This window comes from Sturnira hondurensis, unplaced genomic scaffold, assembly GCF_014824575.4.
Source record: "Sturnira hondurensis isolate 20B ecotype Veracruz unplaced genomic scaffold, ASM1482457v3 Scaffold0000167, whole genome shotgun sequence".
NCBI lineage: Eukaryota > Metazoa > Chordata > Mammalia > Chiroptera > Phyllostomidae > Sturnira > Sturnira hondurensis.
The window spans coordinates 1,605,954-1,626,369 of NW_028072798.1; the positions used below are offsets into that span (position 1 = coordinate 1,605,954).

A 20,416-nucleotide genomic window follows, 5' to 3' on the forward strand; every position below is an offset into this window, starting at 1 on the left:
TTTGAAAACTGAGTCCAACTTTCCCTCCACACACTCCATTACAGTGTATCGACACCTGCCACACGCTTCTAACCAACTATGGGGTAAAGCACAAGGCCACATTTTTAAAATTAAGCTATGAAAACCTCAGCCTTCAGTAAGAAGGCAAAAACAATGCATACCTTTGAGCACAAGACTCAGCACAAGATATCAATACTTTAATTCCTCTGGCTGGATTTTGCAGCATCTTCCATCGGCCAATTTCATTAAAGCTCAAATCTATCCGCACAACTCACCTCGTGTGCTCTCTGCTGCTCCAGAAGATGCTGATAATTGCCTGAAATCTCTACTGCTAACTTTTGCTCCGTTTGAACCAGGAATTCCATCCATGTTTCACATTTCTCCAAGAAAGTCTGGTGTTGAAGCAAAAATGACTGCAACTTACTGACAAAATAGAAGGAAAAGAACAGTGGCTATATTGTTGCTTATTCTTATATTTTTGGCATATAAAACAAGATGAAGTATTTTATGCCTCCCATTCTAATTTGACCATCACAAAACTTTCATGTTAGGTAGTAAAATTTAGGGGAAAAAACATGGGGAAGAGTTTAAAATGGTAAGTTTTAAAAATGATATGATGATGTATCTTTAATATATTGTTATGTGAAAGGGTTATTTTTTGATTAAATGAATACTTACTACATTAAGTATGGGAAACCACAGTATGAGTTCCTTAGTTTTAGTTCAAATTTTGTATCATTAAAAAGACTTAGCACTTATAAATGCACACCAATGTGAACTTGTTTCTACTGATACATTCACAGCCTCCAGAGCATCTCTGTGACTCTACCTGAATCTCTCCGTCGTCTGAGAGGAGATCAGGGACCAGTTCCGGTTCAGACTCTGCATCCTTTTGATTTCTTTATCATTCAGCGGCAGCCTGTAGCCAAGCTCGTTCAGATGGTCTAAATCTGGGGCCATGCTGCTGAATTTTAACATCTGTCCCTGAAAGGAAGATTGGAAAGCACCATGGTTAGAAAAGGCAAAGCACTTTCAAAGGCACAAGGATTTCGGGAAGGGGCTGGTCTTCCCCCTGCTCTGCGTGCACCCCTAAGCCATTGCTTGCAGTTGCCAGGGCTGCAAATTTGGAAAAGCTGCACCTCCCAATCAGCTTCAGGGCCCCGCTGCTCTCCCCGTGGCCACAGCTGCTCACTCCTTCAGGGAGTGACGGTTTACGTGTGGTATTTACTTGACTAATTTAGTAACCAACCAGCAATTCTTGATAGAACTGATAAAGGATGAAAATTATGCCAATGGCAGAAAAGGCTTACTTCTCACCCTTTATACTTTATTTTTCCATGCTAATTGGCTTCTTTATTATTTAATAATAATAGCAGCATTTATCAAACACATTTGAAGTGAGCACTGTTGTAAGAACTGCACAGGTGATACAACATTCCATCCTCAGAACAATGCCATAAGGCCTTACTATTCCCACTTTACAATGAGCAGAAAGAGGCCCAGAAGCTTTAAGGAAACTAAGCAAGGTCACCCAGCAAGGAAGGGACAGAACCAGGAAACCAACAGCTGCTGTGTGCTTGCCAGATAGAACGCCACCCTACTCCATGTACTGAAACGCTTCAGCTCTAGGTCATCACTCCCAGCCCCAAAGTCAGCGAGACTCAAATGAGAAGTCGTCTGTGTGTTCAGACCTCTTTCCTCCGTTCAAACGCAGGATGCCTCGGCCTCCTCTTGTTTTCCTGTGGGCATTCGCAACCCCCTCTAGGAGACTGGCTACAGGAAAGAGAGAACGCCAGGCCACCTTTGGCTGCGTGTGTTTTCTCTCCATGCTCTGCAAAGGCTCATTTCCCAGAGAAAAAAATAAACCTTTGCAATTGTGAAGCCAAGAGCGTAACTGTTAGATGGCGGAGTTTCCATGAATAGATGTGAGCAATGAGCAAAACTGCCGAGACATGGCCGTCTTCTCTTCCTCCCAGTGCTGACACAGTGGAAGGTGCTATTTAATAGTGGAGGCCCAGCTGTAGTCACGTGGGATGTCCACGTAATTAAATGGTACGGAAAACACTGAAGACAGAGAACACTGTGTTATATGAAAGTGTGTCACTGGGGAATCCAACCGTGGGCAGAAGTGCAGGCTTTCCTAAGAAAAAGACATTGAACGAAAGGACTAGAGGATTATTCCTTTCGGACAAGAGGGAGTTGGTGGGGAGAAGAATGGAATTCCAGAAAGGAGGAACATCAAGCACGCAGACACAGAAGCCATGTGGCTCCCAAGTGGCTGTGAGGAGAGAGCGACAGTGGGGAGGATGAGGCCCGGAGGAAGGTGGACGCCAGGTGATGCCAGGCCTGACAGTCCACGTTGATCTTTATTCGGAGATCAGTGAGACCACAGAGGGTTTTAAGCAGAGGAATAATGTAATAAAATCTGCACATCTCTTGCATAATTTTATTTACATTACTTACTGACTACTTTATATATTTCCCAATGAAGCAAAAGCATTAAAAGAAAAAGATCATTCTGGTCTGGTGTCACTTGAGTATTAGACTTACCAGGTTATCCATTTAGTAAGTTATATAAGCGTGTAATCGCTGTGTTGTACACCTGAAACTAACACAACACTGTATGTCAGCTGTAACTAAAACTAGAAAAAGATAGTACTGGCAGCTTTGGGTTGGAGGGAGGGGGCGCTGCAGGAAGCTCCGTGGGCCTGCAGCAGTGGTGTAAGACAGAGAGAGTGGGCAGCCTGGTCAGCGGTGGGTGATGACACAGATCAGCGCTCTTAGGTGATCAGCTGGGCCTGGGGAGGGATGAGAGGGGGGAAGAGGAAGAGGAAGAGGAAGAGGACTTCCTGGCCAGTCTCCCGTCGTGGGCTGTGAAACCAGCCTGTGTTCATGGACAGTCTGTTCTTCTTAAGAGAGCAGGGAAACGGAGCTCAAAATAAAAAGGAGGCCTATGTCAACCTATGTCAGAAGTTCGGAGTTTTCCTGATGGTTTAGAGGACAGAAGACAGAAGACAGAAGACCCGGGGCTTCGGCACGCTCACCTTGAGCTCCTCCATCCTCTCCTGGATGGCCGAGAGGTCCGAGGAGGGGCTGGGGTCCTGTCCTTGCAGCGTTTCTGCAGCTTCCACTACCCAGGCTTCCAAAGCTTCTAAGCTCTTGGTGAAGGTTTCATAGTCAAGAATCCCAGCCTGTTTTTATTCCAAAAGAAGAGTGGCATTTAGAAACCCAGTGAAAGGACCAGTGGCTATTGAACTTATTTCCCATTTTCTATGTCAAATTTCAGTTTGACATACAAGGTTACTATGATTTAAATTTTCTTCTCTGCATTAATATAGTGTGATGTTTCTGAAACTTAGAATAAATGACTTCTATGTAGGATTAATTAACTAGTTAAAGTCACTTTTAAAACATATTAGCAAATAGAAACATATTCTAAATTTTCATATTAAAGTCACTTAGTGTTTATTGATTGAACATAATTTACTCAGTGCTACACAGAAAGAAGCACTGGTTTAGGAGCAAAATTTCACTGTAGAGAAGAGGGTGAGACTCCCACGCCCCCTGGCCCCGCTGAAACTTCCAAGCTTATTTATATCTTAATTCTCGGTTTTGAAGGAGGCATTGTCCCAACACCGAAAATTCTTCTTTTCTTCTGTTTATGCTCTGAAGTTATAGAATACCCAATGTACAATACCGACTAACGACAAGCTCTCTACCTGTAACACAGTCTGCTGTTTGCGAAGAGCCTGCTCGAGGGTGCATAAGTGTTGACTCAGAGAGAGCTGGTCAGACTGAATGGCTGATGCGGCTGAAGCATCCACTTGTTGCTTGAGTTGCTCTCCCAGCTCGTGGAGAACAAACAGGGAGTCCTTAACTGTCCCCAGTCCCTTGAGGAGGTCCTACAGAAGTTGAAAATACGCATGTCATAGAACAACACATTGAGTGTCCTCCTCAGTATAAACACTGAGCATAGGACAAAGTAAGAATTGAGGCACTCGATTCTTACTTGCCAAATCATCACGCTAGGTAACCTTCACTTGAAGGAAAAAAAATCAGGAATTGAATCCAATTTTTTAAAATATGCATGTATTTTAGGAATTCAGTGGAAAAGGTGAAAGGATTAAGGGGGGAAAAAAACCAGACAACAATATGGTGATAACCAGAGAGAAAGGGAGGTAGGGGAGGTGGAAGAGGTCAAAAGGAGGATAAATGGTGATGGAAGGAGACTTCGAATGGTGAAAATACAGTATTTAATACAGTATTAAATACTTTAATATTTAATACTGTATTAAATACTTTAATACAGTACAATGCACAGATGATGTATTACAGAACTGTACACTTGCAACATATACAATGTTATTAACCAATGTAACCCCAATAAATTCAAGAAATAAATTTAAAAAATAAATAAATAAAACAAAAATAAAAATATCTGTATATTATAGTTTGAAAGAATATATTTACTATTTTGATAATAAGAGCAATATAGGACATTGGGGAATGCAGACATAAATAAGACAAAAATTATTTATGTCCTTATTTAGGACATAAATAAGAAAAAAATGACTGCGAGTAGCGTCACCAACTGTAAAAGCCCACAGTTTTTTCCTGCTTATTCACATAATTGATATCAAATTGAAAACACAGTGCTACATTTTACCTCTTTGTACTTAATATAGTAGGCCCAAGGGGTGATTTGTCAACACTACTTTCTGTACGCTGGGCTGCCGCATTGAGTGGCCGTGACCCGCCCTCCTGTCTCCGTGGGGTGTAGGAGCCTAGCGTGGCTCTGGTGCAGACCACTAAGGGTGGGCTGCATCTCCCTGGTTACCCATGGTGCATCTCACCCCCGCCTTTTATGGAACCCTCTTATACGTTCAAAATGATAAGCTAATGGAAATTCTGTTTCTTGTTTCCATCTTCCATTAGAAAACACAAATGACTGATTCTTCTACCTGTTGCTGGTGCCCCACCAGACATGGTGGAGAGAGCGGAGCCTGCTATACATTTGCAGGGCCTATTGTGAGAAGAAGAAAGGCAAAGGGCCACTTTGGCCTTGACAAAGACCTCAGACAAATGCACAGGAGTAAGAGGGAACGCCGCGCTCTAAAACAGGGGCATCTCAACTCAGGGGGACTGAATATTCAAACTGACAAATCTTGTAAGGATAAACTGTAGGTAGGAAGAGAAAATGCAATGAATTATCATCACTGTAAATACTCAACTTTAGCTCTAAAGTGATTATATATTATTAATGGAAAGGTATTAGAATAGGTGAAACTTTTATTTATATGCTTTCTACAACTTGTCTAATTTGAATGAACTGAATGGGAAAATTTATATGAAGATATTCAAAGCAAATAAAGACAAGTAATGACAGATATTTCATTAAAATAATGACAAGTAAGGACAAATAGTAAGAGCCATGCGCTCAGTGAAACAAGAGAACCTTCCCAAAAACCTTAAAGAAGTCATAGGCAGATATAGCAAAAAAGAGAAATACTAAACAGCTACTAAAAAGAAGTATAGGCCCTAACAGGCATGGATGGCTCAGTTGGTTGAGCATCGTCCTGCCAAGTGAGAGGTCATGGGTTCGATTCCCAGTGAGGGCACATGCCTGGGTGGTGGGCCCAGTCCCTGGTTGGGGAACATGCAAGAAGCAACCAATTGATGTTTGTCTCACACATCGATGTTTTTCTCCCTCTCTTTCTGCCTCCTTTTCTCCTCTCCAGAACCAAGTAGTAAAATATTTTAAAAATATGAAAAGAAAAGAAGTACACCTATAAATCAGGAGAGAAAAACTTCTTTCTCCTACTTAATTCTTACAAGAAATTATGTTGATGATTACATAAAAGATAATAAAACAAAATAGAGGATACCTTTAACAACAGATTTTTAAAAGGTACACCATTATTCTCCACATGGTCACATCTTATATTGACTGCCTCTGTAAAAACAGCCTAAATCACTCACATGGATTATATTATGTTAGAAAAAAAAATGGGAAAACAATTCATCTTTAAAATAGAAACAATGGGAGAGCCTTTTAAAATCTGATTCATGCGCTCTGAAGACCTAGCAGGCTCTCGGATACTTAAAACAATTATTGTCGGGTAGCTGTCTCACATACTAAGACATACCAAAAGCTCACATACATCAGCACCAGCCCTGCTAACCCCGAGAAATCTAAGAAAGGCATGCTGGGAAAACCACCGTAGCTCCTGAACATACGTTGCAATCTTGAATCCACGTAGCAACTTCGTCGTCGGCAATGTCCTTGCTGGTGGCTGCCTTCAGGAGCTCGTTGGTCTGCTCCTCCTGCTGCTGAACTGCAGAAGCGCACTGCTTGGAGTATTCCTTGTACCTCTGCCAGAGCTGCAGGAGGGCCCTGCTGGAGTGCAGCTGCTCAGCGATCTCCTCCAGCAGGTTATTCCATCTGGAAAGACAGCCAGCACTCATGGGCAGATGACCCCCTCTCACCAAATGCCGTTACTTACTCTGTTATTGCCCATGGTCCTGGTTCGTGTGAATTTGGAAATATGCAAGGATGTCTCATTTCTGTTACACATCACAGCAAGTAACATTTCACACTCAGTTTAGGGGTAGATCGTGGAAATGGGTAGAGAGCAGTTCTAATTTCTGTCTAAGTATTTTCACTGCATTTACTTATCGCTAACTTCATTTTGTGAAAATTAAAGCATTAATAGAATAGAATCTATGAAGCTCAAATTCAAAGTCCCAGCAAGTTTTAAGTGTGTCAGGACTGACAGTGTGGCTGTGATAGAAGCCACACCTACCAGCGTAAAGCAAGGAAGGGCCATACCTCATAGTGACTTCCTTTAATGTGTTGGTAAGAGTTTCCGTCACAGGCGGGTGACACTCCTTTAACAGTTGGCTGGTGACAGAACCAAATTTCTGTAAGCTCTTTTCCTGTTTTTCCAGATCATCTTGAAGATTCTGCCCAAAGGAAAAAAAAATGCCACAGGTAAAATGACAGGATCTAAATTCTAATAACCAAGTCTACAAGTAACTGATGCCTGTTTTCATGAACATGCACACACAAGTGTGAATGTACAAACCATGATGTTGCTCCAATGCCTATAAGCTTTCTTTAGATAATCATTTCTTACTCTTTATGCCTTTGTGCTTACAGGTGTGAGAAGGGATTCTTCACAACTAGGCCTTCTTAGAGCATCGTCTGGGGTTCCGCCGGGAAAGTTTGCGTGGGGAGCCTTCGTCTGTTTTCTGGTGGGAAGCCGTTGGTGGGGGTGTGTGTGCAATCTGCCCACTGCGGTTCTCTTTGCTGTTCAGAGGTTAAGCCTTGGACTTTGTTTTATTATGTACCTAGAATTTTTCCTACCGGAAACTCCTGACAATCAGACTTTAAGAAGCCATTGCTTTTCTGAGTATTATCTCTAAGTTCTATATCTGGTGTTCCCCCGGATAAGAATGTTTATGAAAAGAATGTTTATGAGACAGGCTGTAGTCTTGGCAGAGCAGTCCACCAGTGAAAGAACTTGAAGATGTGTTTCTCCCTGGAAATACTGCTGGTAGTCTCAGTTCTTAGTAAGACTAAGCGAGAGCGTCAGTTCTTAGCACAACTGCATAGGTGAAGGAGGCTACAAAAGTCCAGTCTTATTTAACACTGGTACCTTATTTCCATCAAGTCAAAATATACAAGGTAAAGGCCCTGAATTCTTTCATATCTTAAGACATCATCTGCAGGTATTAAGCACAGAATAGGCTAAGTTAAAAAGTACTTATAACCTCCTCAAAGTCTTAACATGTGTTTTAAAACTTACTATTCTCTTACTAAACTCAATGAAGTCCTAATGATTCTGAACATCCACAACAACTACTTAAATTTTAAGTAAACTATACATACACATTTCATCCCTCCTCCCTCCTACGCCACTCCCCTCCAAAAGGCATTCCCTTCAGAGAGTATGCCTAGGAGGGCAGCAGCACATACACTGACCCACAAGCCAACGAGGCACATGCCGGGCTCTTGCAGGCATCCCATCCTCTGTGCGCCTGCCCCGCCCACCCCATAGTCTGCACTGTTTAGCCAGGGAGAAAAAGCAGGGACAGGTGAGAGTGTCCAGTGCCCTGGCGTGCGGGGAAGTGAGGACAGCAGATGATTGGAAGGCAGTGACCTAAGGCAGGAGCGCTGTTTTGAACTCAGACAGCAGCGACGTCATTTTAGATGAATAAAGTGATAATGCACATACAGGAAATGAGGCAGTACGTGATACAAAAAGAGGTCATGTGTACACATTGGGTGGACCACTGATAGTACACTAAATGAAAGGAAAACAATAGGTTAAAATTTTACCGCTTTTGCTATTTTTCTCTTTGCTTTCTTTTTATTCCCTTAGAATACGTTTGGAGAAGCAGGATAGAAAGAGAAAAGGGAAGACACAAAAGGTAGGGACAGTGGATCAAGGAGGTTGATTGGAGTACAAAATCATTTTATAAAACAGACTCATGTGGATATTGGTATGTCGAAATTTTAAAAATCATTTCATCATACAGCAGCTAACCCCAAACTGGGTACCCACAGGCAAGTCTGAGTGAGTGACAAACACAGCAGGTGAAATTAATTTTAAATATTAAAAAATTAATTAAATGTAAGCAATACAGCATGACATTTCGGGATGACGTCCACGTTTGCTGATCTTTTTTTCTCAGGTTAAAAGGCCGGTGGCGGGCAGATTCCGCTCATCCCTTACCTGAAGGTTGTCGACTTGGACCCGCACAGCTTCTAAGGAGCCGATGAGCAGGCGGAACCGGGCAAGGGAGTACCGGGCCTCCATGAGGTGGCTGTGTATCTCATCAAAGGCCGCCTTGTGCCGACCCCACTGGGCGTGCACGGACTTCAGCAGCGTCTTCAGCTGCCCGACCTTGGAAAGAAGCAGACGCATCTTAGAATCTCATGACACTGAAAACTATGGAGTGTGTGTTCAATGGATGGAAAGCACATTAACATTTAAGAACTTCATCAGGGCTTCAGGCATGATAAATTTAACTCAAATAAACAAAGAAGAGGTAAGAAAAGATATAGTTCTATTGAAATGGATGCCTCTCCTACTTTTTAATCTACTTTTTAAATTATTTTATTTTATTTTTTATTAATTGTATAGGAGCAACATTGGTTAATAGGATCATACAGGTGTCTGGTGTACATTTCTCTGATACATGATCTGTATATTGCATTGTGTGTCCACCACCCAAAGTCAAATCATCTCCTACTTTAGAACACTCAGTCTAAATTGAAATTCTTGAAAAGGTTAGAGACATAACCTTTATATATAATACATATCATAAACCTATATAATATAAAAGGTCAATATATTTAATACTACAGTTTAGGAAATAAGTGTTTTAACTAATGCATGAACTCATTTAATTTTCATAACAACCTTATGAGGTAGGGATCATCCTCCCCTTGTTACTGATGAGGAAACTGAGGCACAAAGAGGTTATGAAAATCACCTGAAGTCATACTGTTACAATGTGAGAAATCTTGATTTGAATCTAGACAAATGTGGTCCCCGGAAATGAAACCTATCAGTCTATCTATCTATCTCACACATGTGCACACACATACACAAATAAGTATTGTGAGACAAAATATCTAAGAATGCATTTCTCCATACTTGTCTGCAACAGAAAAGTGAAGTTTTTAGTTTGTGCCATTTAGAAAGATACCTGCAACTAGTTTAGAAAGACGTCTGCATTGGGCTTCCAGGACGTCGCCCCTAATCCTCTAGCTGTAATCCTTTGAATACAGAGTAAGTATGGCCATAATTAAGAAAAGAGATCATATAATAAATTAATCTGCACCTGCATGCTCTGCTTTTCTTCTAAGCACAAATAAATACCATTGAGACCAATCAAGATACTCTCTAATGGGTCAAAGGACTAAGAATGTGCTGCCTCGGAAATGAGGCAGCATCCGTGGGTGTGACAGGGGTCAGGGCCCATCCAGGGAAAGTCAGGAAGAGACACAAAAATAAAACCAGCAGAGAAATAAGAATATTTAAATAATCTAGTTCTTCTTTGTATTGCTTTTGTTTTTCATCAGGTGACAGTTCTATGAGAGAAACAATTTATTTATATGGTAAATTGTTTCCAACAATTTGTGATCATTTACCAAAGGGCCTAAAATAAAATAAATTAAAAACTGGGTAAAAAATAAGGTAAGGAGGAACTGCGCAGCTGCACTTGGAGGAGAGAACATGGACTATAAGAAGCTGTTTGCCAGGCTCATGGCCTCCTGTCGCCTATTCGTGCTCAAGGCCTGTTTCTGTGAAGTGTGGACAGTGACGACCTGGGTGTGGAATGGCATTCGTTTTTACACGCATTCTTATTTTCAGAGGATCCTACACTCCATTCAGCATGAATTTATCAAGTATCTTCATGATACTTATGTGTTAGAGAAGTAGACTGTATCAGATGTTAAAAGTGGATAAATAATTAATAGAAATAAAAGCAGAGCCAAGAGGAGAGTCAGGAAGCCTGAGGTGGGGGTACAGAGGCATCATTTAAAACCAGGTGGCCAGGAAAACCCTCACTGAGTGGCTGAATTTGAACAAAGCCCTGAGCATAGGGAGCGGCCCATGTGTGTATTTGCACGGTGGGGGTGGGATTCTAGGTGGAGGGCACAGCCAGCGCAAAGTCCCTGAGTATGGAAAATGTTAAGTTCAGGAGTAGAGGAGACTAGAGCAAAATGAGCCTGCAGGACCACTGCGGCAGATGACGTTAGAGGGACCGTGGGAGGCCGGGTCATGTGGGTCTGAAGGGCCTCAGCAGGTTTTGTTCTCATTCTAAATGAGACAAGAAGCCGTTGTGGGGTTTTCGGCTGAGGCCGGCGTGATCTGACTTCCACTTTAACAGGACCTCCCTGGCAGGGAGACCATTCAGGAGGTCTCTGATATCATCGAGGTGAGCGGTCAGGGTGACTTAGACCTGGGTGCTAACTGCAGGGATGGGGGCAGAGGTTGGATTCTCGAGCTTTTCTCAACATAGGGCTGACAGGTTTGCTCATGGACCAGCTGTGAGGTAGGAGAGAAAGAGACAAGTGAAGAATGACGCCACAGTCTTTTGCCCAAATGCCCGGAGGGGTAGAGCTGTCCTTAGCTGTGGGGGTGGAAAGTGTGGGTTTGTGGGGGGCCCAGGAGGTGGTTTGGTCATGCAAGAGGAGACGTCTACAGTCAGATTTCTCCCTCCCCCCAGCCTCTGTCTCTGCCCAGATTTTAGAAGAGAAATCCAGGCTGTGGACGCACAACAGAAATGCCTGGGCCTAGCTGGCACCTGTGAACGTGGTAAGATTACTGTGTGTTTGTGATAGAAAACATCCCGAACTTAAGTACAAAGAGATGATGTAGGGAGCCACAGTTTTCTCGGTTACTTCAGGAACGGGAACACGCGTGTAGTGAGTGTGGAATGGCGCACAGGGGCGTGGAGCCAGCTCTCCCCGGCGGGGTTACCATGTGGTCCAGACTGGCCCAGGTCCCAGTGAGCTCCCGCAGTGTGCTCATGACGACGCCAGACACTTCTTTCTTGTTCTGAAGCAGAGCAAGTCCATTTTGTTCAATTTTCTTTACCTCTTTTTCTTTTGCTTTAATCAAATCTTCTAGTTCCTGAAAGATTAAAAAAATAGTCATTTTAAATTACTTCATGACAGCCTCATAGCCTAAAAAATCTCTTTCTCATGCAAAAAGTGTATCATTCTCAAGGCAGCGCCTCCACAGCGAAACTTCTTCCTACATTTAAATAGTTTAAGGAGTCTTTTTATTCCATGATAAACGAGCAAACTTAAAAAAGTAAAATTTGATGACCCAGTACATAAGAAAATGGCACCATGTCATTTTTTCAAGAAACTACAGGAAAGAAATAGTCAGAAATGTAATATGATTATATTCTTAAATTCATGCATCTTGGTGTTAGAAAAATTACCCAGTCCTAGCTCATAGGGTGAAATGCCACAGAATGGCATCCTGTGCCCCACTATCTGAGATTTAGTTGCATTTCCTCTATGATCAAGCTAGGGGCACTTTGGGTAAGTGAGAAGCATCCTGTGTCTCAGTTTCTTCAGAATGTCTATTATCCTTTATTTCTCCCTAAAATAGTCTGATTGTATGTGATTTGAAAAAATTATAGGCCTTTTTCACCAGTCTGGTTTTCATTTTCTTTGGGATGTGCATTTACAACTGTCAGAATGAGATGTGCAAAAAAGAAAATAAAACGGGGCAACGGCCTGGAGATCATACTTCACTGCACATCATAATCTTAACTTATATTCTAATGCCATTTAAAGATCTGGAGAGCTCAGCGAAGCAGGCTCTGACTGCGAGCACAGTTTTATGAATGAGCGCGCGGGAGACCGTGCCGTACAACCCGTCTCGGGCCTCAGAGCCGGTGAGGCTGAGGCGGGCTTGGAACCCAACCTCCCAAGCTCACCTCCTCCAAGCCTCGTGCTGGAGGCGAGGCAGCTGGACATGAACTGTGGCCAGGATGTCAACCCCATGTTGGGGGTGACGTGAGAAGCCATACAGTAGGGCATGGTCCCATTGTCAAAGTCAGAAGTACACCAGCAGAACTACATGTGGAGATGTGTAGACCTTGGAGGTTAGAGTGAAGGAAATCCCCAAATATTTTAAGCTGAGACAATGTCTCAGTTCTTCAGAAAAGGTTTCCACCATTGTTCTCTCTCGTGATCCACATATAGACAGCAGGACTGGGACTGGGCAGGGTCACTGATGGGCTATAGTAAGGGGCCCAGTCTCTGCTGCATTACGAAGGTTGTGCCTCTTTCATTTTTTTCTGTGTGGTCTAAACTGTTGATCACTCATTACCTAATTTATAAAGTAGAAATAATAATGTATTTGCTTACCTCAGAAGGCTAACATTATATATATGTGTGTGTATATATGTATATATATTTATAAAATATCTTTTAAGCTTTGAAAAACTAGGCAAATGTAAGATAGTGTTATTATATTCAGTCATTTGGTAATCTGCCATACTTCAATGCAAATGTATTTATTTTTCTCTCCTTATTTATGGTAAAGCCATTTTTGTCATGATGTATTAATTAGAAATTCATGTGGTTAGTATTCAGAAGAGTTCATTTGTGTTTTTAATGTTGTTTTTTAATTTCCACATTATAATTCTGTCGGGATTTTGACAGCTCAGATAATTAACCAGACAATGAATAGAGTGATTACAAGGATTACAAGTCCATGATGGAGTACAGAAAACATAATTAACTTTACTATTTAAAGATATTTCTCTCTACTTCTTTAAAAGATTAAATAAGTATAAATAATCCTTCCAACACATCTTTCATATGACTCAACCCACTAGAATTAAATTTACTCTCATTTATCCATAGACATTAACTTTTTTCAGTAAGCAATAGTAAATTAATGACTCATTGCTTAGAAACACATCTCTAAAATGATCCACACATTTATATTGGCATGAAAGAGAAATTCAGGAAGGAAACAAGACTAAAATATATATTTTGTGTAAAATGAAGGTGTTTTCCTTCCTTTTCAATAGTGATTAAAAGATAACTCTGTTTCTGATCAATGAAGGGGAAAGCCAAACCTAACATTTTTTTTGCTGTAATGAATCATTCTTAACTTGAGTTAATTCGTAAGTATCAGCTTTAATGTTGTTTTAAATCAATAAATCACGTCTGAAAGAGTGGGAAAAAAATCAAGATTGTTAAAACAAAATATAAGGCTTGAATCCAGTCACCAATTTAAATGTGTTGGCTTGAATTTCACACTTTGGTCCAGAGGAACAATTTCTCAAAAATGACAATAAATTTTGATCAAAGTTTGTGGTACAGCCAACGAGAACCTGCCAGTGAGAGAAAAACACACACACACACACACTCACAAATCCCAAAAGAGAACTTGCCAGGCAGGCTATTATGATTTATATGCGATGCCCCAAAATAACTGTGCAGGCTACATTCATTGGGTTCTTTGCTTCAAAAAAAAAATGACTTCTCTTTTGAAATCACAAATTGGCACTGGTGTCAAGCTCCTTAAAGTGCATTTCAAGCCTCCCCTCCTGACACTGCCTGAAGTGACCTTCTAGGAGAGTCAAGTCTGGGTCCAAAAAGGAGAAAAACTTGCCAAGCGTCTGCTCTGTTTTCCAGATAGCAATGTCTCTCTCTGTTAAACAGAAGACACAGGCATGAAAAGAAACAAAATGGAAAATGGCAGAGGAAAAACCAATTCGAAAGAAGGAAAAATATACTAAAAAAAGAGAGAAAGAAGAAAACAAGGAAAAGAAAAATTATATTAATGTATTGTTTTAGTCTCCTAATAGTGAAGTCTATGACAACAGTAAATCAAGGAAGCACCAATCCTGTTAATGTTAACAAGTAAACTATTTTCTAATTTTAATGGAATTGCTTTAATTTAGAAGCTCATCAAAAGGTATAAGTTCTCATCCTTTCAAGTAAAAATCTGAAATTCTGGCTTATTTGCATGATTTAGAATTCATGGTCTAAGCTAGAAATACTACTGGCCCCTGGAAAATCAGAAATGCAATGAGGTATATTTTTAGCCTTCCACAGTTTACACACCTATCTTCTGATGTGAAGCTTTTTTTAACTTTAAGGTATTTCTCTACATTATGGTTTTCTTTGCCTTTTTTATGCACCATTGGAATTACAATCCATTAGCTTGTCAGCTCTTTCTTTCTGAACCAAAAAGCTTTGATTGAGAGCTTAAATATACCTCACTTCACATGTGTCTCACAGAAAAAGTGCTGTTTGGAAGCAAGTTCATGACTAAAGGCCTGTGTTTCTGAAGCCTGGAGTATAAACACAAGGTTTGGGATAGGAACATTTCTGCCTAATTACTGCCCAGTTGAGTCTTAACTGTTTTTAGGAAACACCACAGAGAAGTGTCACAGATAGTCTGTAACACATTACAAATTCTTAAATTATTGTTAGAAACAATGATTGCAGGGTTAACTGTAATAGCTCACATTTCTTCTGCAGCAGAATGGCTGGGGAAATACTAAGTGTTCCAAGGTCCATGGGAAACATTGAGAGTGTGCCCTCTGCCTCTGATTCCACAACCCTTATCACTAACAGAACAAGGGGATGCTGCCAAGTGCTTCCCCAAGTGACACAGTAGTGACATTGTCACCTGTGAAGCACCTGCTCATTACAGTTGGACCAGCACCCAACCAAGCCTCCAGTGCTGACTCCCATTCACAGGAAATACAGGAGAGGGGAGAGCAAGTTAAATGGCATGTTAAGGACATACACAGGCTAATCCTGAATCTGGGGCCAGTCAGCATTTTCTGTGATAAGTTCATAGTATTAAGAAAATGTTAGAGACTTAAGAGAGATAGCGGAGCATATGTAGCATGTGGACACTTGTATCTTTATGAAAGTAAATGAACTAAAAAAATTTTTAAAGACACTTCAGGAAACATATAATGGGTTGAGCATTAAAAAACATTAAGGGATCATATGCAAAACTTTTTGTGGTGATAAACATTATACTTATACAAGAAAAGTGGGTTTTTTAGAGCCGCATATTATAGCACTTAGGAATCAAACGGCATGTTCTCTGGCGTGAACTGTGACATCGTCAAGAAGAAAAGAAAAAATCCAGGCAAATATGTCAAAATCTTGCTGATGACTAAATCTGATGATCAGTACCCAGAGGTTAGCAGCATTTTCTTTTTATGAGCATGTTAAAAAATGTATAAAAACAGGGGACAAAAAGCCTAATAGTAGAAAAACTCTATAACTTTACACCATCAGAGAACGTTGTAGCTGAATGTGACTTTCCAACACTTACCTCTCAGGCCTGAAGAACCGCAAGCTCCTTCAGCACACGCCACAGCGTTGTGCACCAGAGCAGCCAGCCACCTGGACCACTCACCTGACAGTCTTTCATTGCATTCTGAACGGAAGCCTGGTCTCCAATTCGCTGCTGTTGTTTCAGTCTCTTCTCCTGGGTTGCAAACCAAGTTTTCATACATTGTACATCATTTTCATACTCTGACCAAGATTCCAATAAGCCTTCCAACAACTGAATCTGAACAAACATAATGAAATACAATTTGTGACTTTATTTTAAATTCAAATCATTGGGAAGCCGCTATTTTCTCCAAACTGAGAATTCTTTAAATACAGTCTATTGTGTATATGATTGAGAAAGAACGGTTACAAGAAAAAAAAAGAAATGACTGATATAAAGTGTGAATCAATGACCATCTTTGGTAAGCAAGTAAAGAACTTAAGTCAACTTGAAGCAGAGGCAAAAGAAATTAAGAGACACCTTTCACAAGCTAAAACTATGTGAAATATACAAAGGGTATGGGGTGCATAAGCCAAAATACCTCCCATGAGTAAAGAACACTGAGAGCCACGGACCTTCAGTGGCATTCTCTCCAGCAGCATCCTGAGCCCAGGGGAGCCGGAGCCCTCATGCATTAATTCTCCTTACGGAGTGTACCTATGCTTGGAGCCTCCATGTAATACGGACGCAGAGGCCCCCTGGCTTACCTTCTCAGCTACTAGGCCCTGCAGGGTCTGCCAGCTCTTATTCATGGCTCCGAGTTGCTCAGCGAAATCAGTCTTGTCGCTGCGTTTACTTTCCACATCCTGAGTGCTGATCTGCAGTACAGACTGGTTCACGAAATCAACCGTCAGCTGTTTACAGTTAATGTCTATCTTAAAACCCTGGAAAGAGAAGGAAGAAAATAAGAAAGCAAGGTCACACATATAAATGTCTTAAGTTTTATCAGGAGTTGGAAAGCCTTAACTAACCTTAAGATTAATATCATAATTTCCATGATTTAGTACAGATGACATAATCTGTGTGTGTTTATATAACTCATTATTTTCAGAAGCTGAATAGATATAAACATATATAAATATGTAAAACATAAATTAAATTGTTAACTTTTGAATTTATAGATATATTTGAATTTATAAAAGCACAAAAATTTGTATTTATAAATATATTGAATACAAGCATATATACATTTTGGCAGAGGATATGAAGTTGGATAAATTGTATAACTATACTATAAAATATTTATAAATTACATTTATTTTTATGATTTCTTAAAATGACACAAAATCTCATTCAAAATTATCCCTAGAACTGGACAACGTTCCCATGCCTATAGCTAGGGAGGCAATTTCCTTACCTGTGTACACCCAACGGGTCCCTGTGTATGAAACACAGACTCTGTGACCTGATTTCCATCCCTTGAGTCTTCGAGTTCCTTCAAATAAAATAGCTCTAAAGGACAAAAACTTAAAAATAAAACAGGCTTAACTACCTTATATTTCTGAAGGTATTCATGAATTGCCTGGTAACCGATGCAGTTGTTTATATCCTCCTCATCCTGTCGAACGGTGTGCTCCATGAGAGAGATCCAGGTCATGACTTCGGAAATGGCGTGGCGCGACGGGAGCTTGTCCATCTGCAGCTGCCCCCGCGGGAGAACAAGTACAGGTATTGAAATTCAGACCCAGTTTCTCTTCGCCTGAAACCCCCACATGAATTCTCGCTAATGTACCAACAGAGATAACACTTCTGCATGCTACTTCTGGGTCTTAACCTCCTGAGAAGCCTAGAATTAAATGTCAGGCAAACACTGAACAATAATAGTCATCTTAGGTTCACACGATATCCAATACTGTAAATACTGTATAAACATTAATTAATTCATCAAAACACCAGCAAGAAGAAAATGTTATTGTTATTTTATAGCTAGTTTTGTAACTTAGCAAAATCTAACTACAAAACATTCAACAGATGTATTTTATTAATTACCTTGTAAAATCTCTATGTTTTATGCCTCAGGAATGTTAAAAGAAGAAAGAAAAAATTCCACATACAAACTATCATTTTCTCAAGCGTTGGTACTCTAATATTTATTCTTAAGTGCATAGCCAATTTCTTCTGTCCTTAACTAAAATACACTTAAAATTCTGAATCTTACTACGTTATACATTTATTCAGATACTTATTATAATAATTGGGAAGAACAAAAGCAATCATTCACAGTGTTTGCGGACTTTGGTGTGGTGCAGAATGATACAGAGATAACGGGAGACATTTCCTGTCCTCTAGAAATGTACGGCTGCTGATTAGCGAGAAGAAGGAATTAAGGCCAAACACATCTGTCATACCTAATATACAGTGAGGCGGGCCAAAGAGAGGGAAACAGAAAACATCTGGGAGTTCAGGAGAGAGAAGCGTGTTTCCAGAAAAGAGAAGCACCGACTCCCCTTCCCTCCTGTCTCTCTATTAATTGAATGAATGCCAGTTGCTGTACTGTAGGCAACATTATAGGTCTTTTGTAATTACTGCTACTAAATCTTCATAACTATGCACTTTTGGGGGTGGGGTAGTTACCCACATTTTCCTCATGAAAAAACAAAGAAAACAAGGTCAGACAGGAATTCTAACACACACATTGAAGAAGCCCCTGAAGATTTGGCATTTGTAGATAGGGCCTTGGTGGAATTGTTCATTTCTGATCGTCCAGGCAATGCCATGGACGAGAGAAAAGATGCTGTCCAAGACAAAGCTGATTTAAATTTGCAAGCAAAAGCCGATGGATGCAGTTTTCCATTTAATACTGCTGGAATCAGTTGTTACCAATCAAACCACAGGATCTTTGTATACCTGGTGGAGCTTTTCCTGAACGGTTGGAATATTTGTCAGCAGGTCAGTCCACTGGCCATCAATGTGCGATAGTTCAGAGCGCAGGGTGGCTGTGTCCACTTTCTTTAACCGGAGAAGTCGATTTCCAGTGCTCAGAACAGATGATTTCAGGGAAGACTTGGCATCCACCTCTTTGGAAAACTCCTGAAAGAAGTAGCAAAGGTTAAGTCAGGAGTAAGCAGCCAGAGCTTAGACAAATTTACTGCGTAAACACTTTTTCTTTACATCTTGAAGGGGAGTTAGGTTAAATGTCATAAAGAAGAAACAAAAGCCACATACCCTTGTCTTGATTGAACCCCTACAATGAAGCCATGACCTATAAGCTACTGAAAGAAGCAATGTGGGGCCCTGGTATTTTGCATAATTATTCCACGCACGTAGTCAACATGGACAGATTCTCCAGAACTTAGTTTATGAAGTGTCCCCATTGAGAGCTGATTTCCTTTTTACTAGTGTAGGCCAGGCCTCAGTTGTAGGCCTGTACACCACACATTTAACTTCTTACCAGGAAAGTGTTCAGATGATCACGGACGGTCTCTAGCTCTTGAGGGACTGTCACAGATTGCTGCGTCCAAAACTCTAGCCTGTCTTTTGCAGACTGTAACCAGTGAATTAGAGCTGCAGATTCACTTTGGTATCTGTAAGTATATTAATGAGCCTATTAAGTAAACATTCAATGCCCACTTTCTGCTAACCCATGTTATGCCCAATGCCAATTTTAAAAGAGGCATGATACATTTGAGAAAACAATGCCCTGGGTTGAAACTCTTAAATTCTCTTAATATTTATGCCTGAAGCAAGCCAGTCTCTGAGTTTCAACTTTGCTTTCTCTAAACTGAAAATAAAAATACATTTCCCCAATTTTTTCACAGACAATATTAGATGATTGCTGTTAAACTTCTTAGAAATGAAGATGGCATAGAAATAGAGAATTCAATTAGGTAAAAGCAACCTTCCACTTCTCGAATATTCCAACTGTCCACGGAAACCTCCATCTTCTCAAAACCCCTTGCTCTTCTTTCTCTCTCTAAGACTCTACTGTGACCACCCACGTGCGGTCAACAGGCAGGGAGGACAGCTCGGAGGTAAGTACCCGCCCCCCCTGACGCTTTTGATTCCACGTTTATATGACTATACAAGAGTCCAGGTGGGGCTTTGTGTTTGCCTTTATTTTCCAAACCATGTGATGAGTTCCTAGGGGAACATACCTTTTTCCAGTCCTGTACTCACCAGCCTTATAAAACTTTCTCAACCCTAACCTGAAAATATGCGAGTCATTGTATTACCTGGTCCAGTGTTTCAATATTGTCTCCAGTCTGTGAAGTTCCTTAGACACTTTGTTGGTGTTATTTAACCAGTTTTCTCCAAGTTGATTCAGCTGACTTTCCAGATCCGAGCAGCTAACAGACATCAGAAGTCGTTTCCCATCATCTAACACTTGATATAGTTTGGGCTGGTACTCGTTAAGGCTGGATTTCAAATGCTAAAATGATGGAAAATACTGGATCAGAAGTTTGGATAACACAAGTTGTCTGAGAATTGTAATTCCTCTGGTACCCGTCATGCTCCCATTACCCTAGGTCAAACTTCAACTATCTGCACCTGGAACACTGGAAACTCTGAGATGTTTCACCTACTATACCTAAGTATGGATGTTTTTTTTTTTTTTTTTGCTG

At 40.7% G+C, this 20,416-nt stretch overlaps 1 protein-coding gene across 8 annotated transcripts in view; it reads right to left on the reverse strand.

Annotated features, from left to right (window-relative positions):
* SYNE1 (spectrin repeat containing nuclear envelope protein 1) overlaps positions 1 to 20,416 on the reverse strand; it is a 407,591-nt gene that overhangs the window by 78,932 nt on the left and 308,243 nt on the right. For all 8 annotated transcript variants that reach the window (XM_037051212.1, XM_037051453.1, XM_037051603.1 and 5 more), the window contains 14 exons: positions 20,027 to 20,223; positions 19,246 to 19,378; positions 18,702 to 18,884; positions 17,347 to 17,496; positions 16,562 to 16,738; positions 15,936 to 16,091; positions 11,499 to 11,651; positions 8,739 to 8,909; positions 6,830 to 6,963; positions 6,238 to 6,442; positions 3,720 to 3,902; positions 3,045 to 3,191; positions 830 to 984; positions 276 to 423 (listed from right to left, as the gene is read on the reverse strand). In XM_037051212.1, the coding sequence (XP_036907107.1) occupies positions 276 to 423; positions 830 to 984; positions 3,045 to 3,191; positions 3,720 to 3,902; positions 6,238 to 6,442; positions 6,830 to 6,963; positions 8,739 to 8,909; positions 11,499 to 11,651; positions 15,936 to 16,091; positions 16,562 to 16,738; positions 17,347 to 17,496; positions 18,702 to 18,884; positions 19,246 to 19,378; positions 20,027 to 20,223 (2,292 nt within the window). The remainder of the gene's footprint in view (positions 1 to 275; positions 424 to 829; positions 985 to 3,044; positions 3,192 to 3,719; positions 3,903 to 6,237; positions 6,443 to 6,829; positions 6,964 to 8,738; positions 8,910 to 11,498; positions 11,652 to 15,935; positions 16,092 to 16,561; positions 16,739 to 17,346; positions 17,497 to 18,701; positions 18,885 to 19,245; positions 19,379 to 20,026; positions 20,224 to 20,416) is intronic.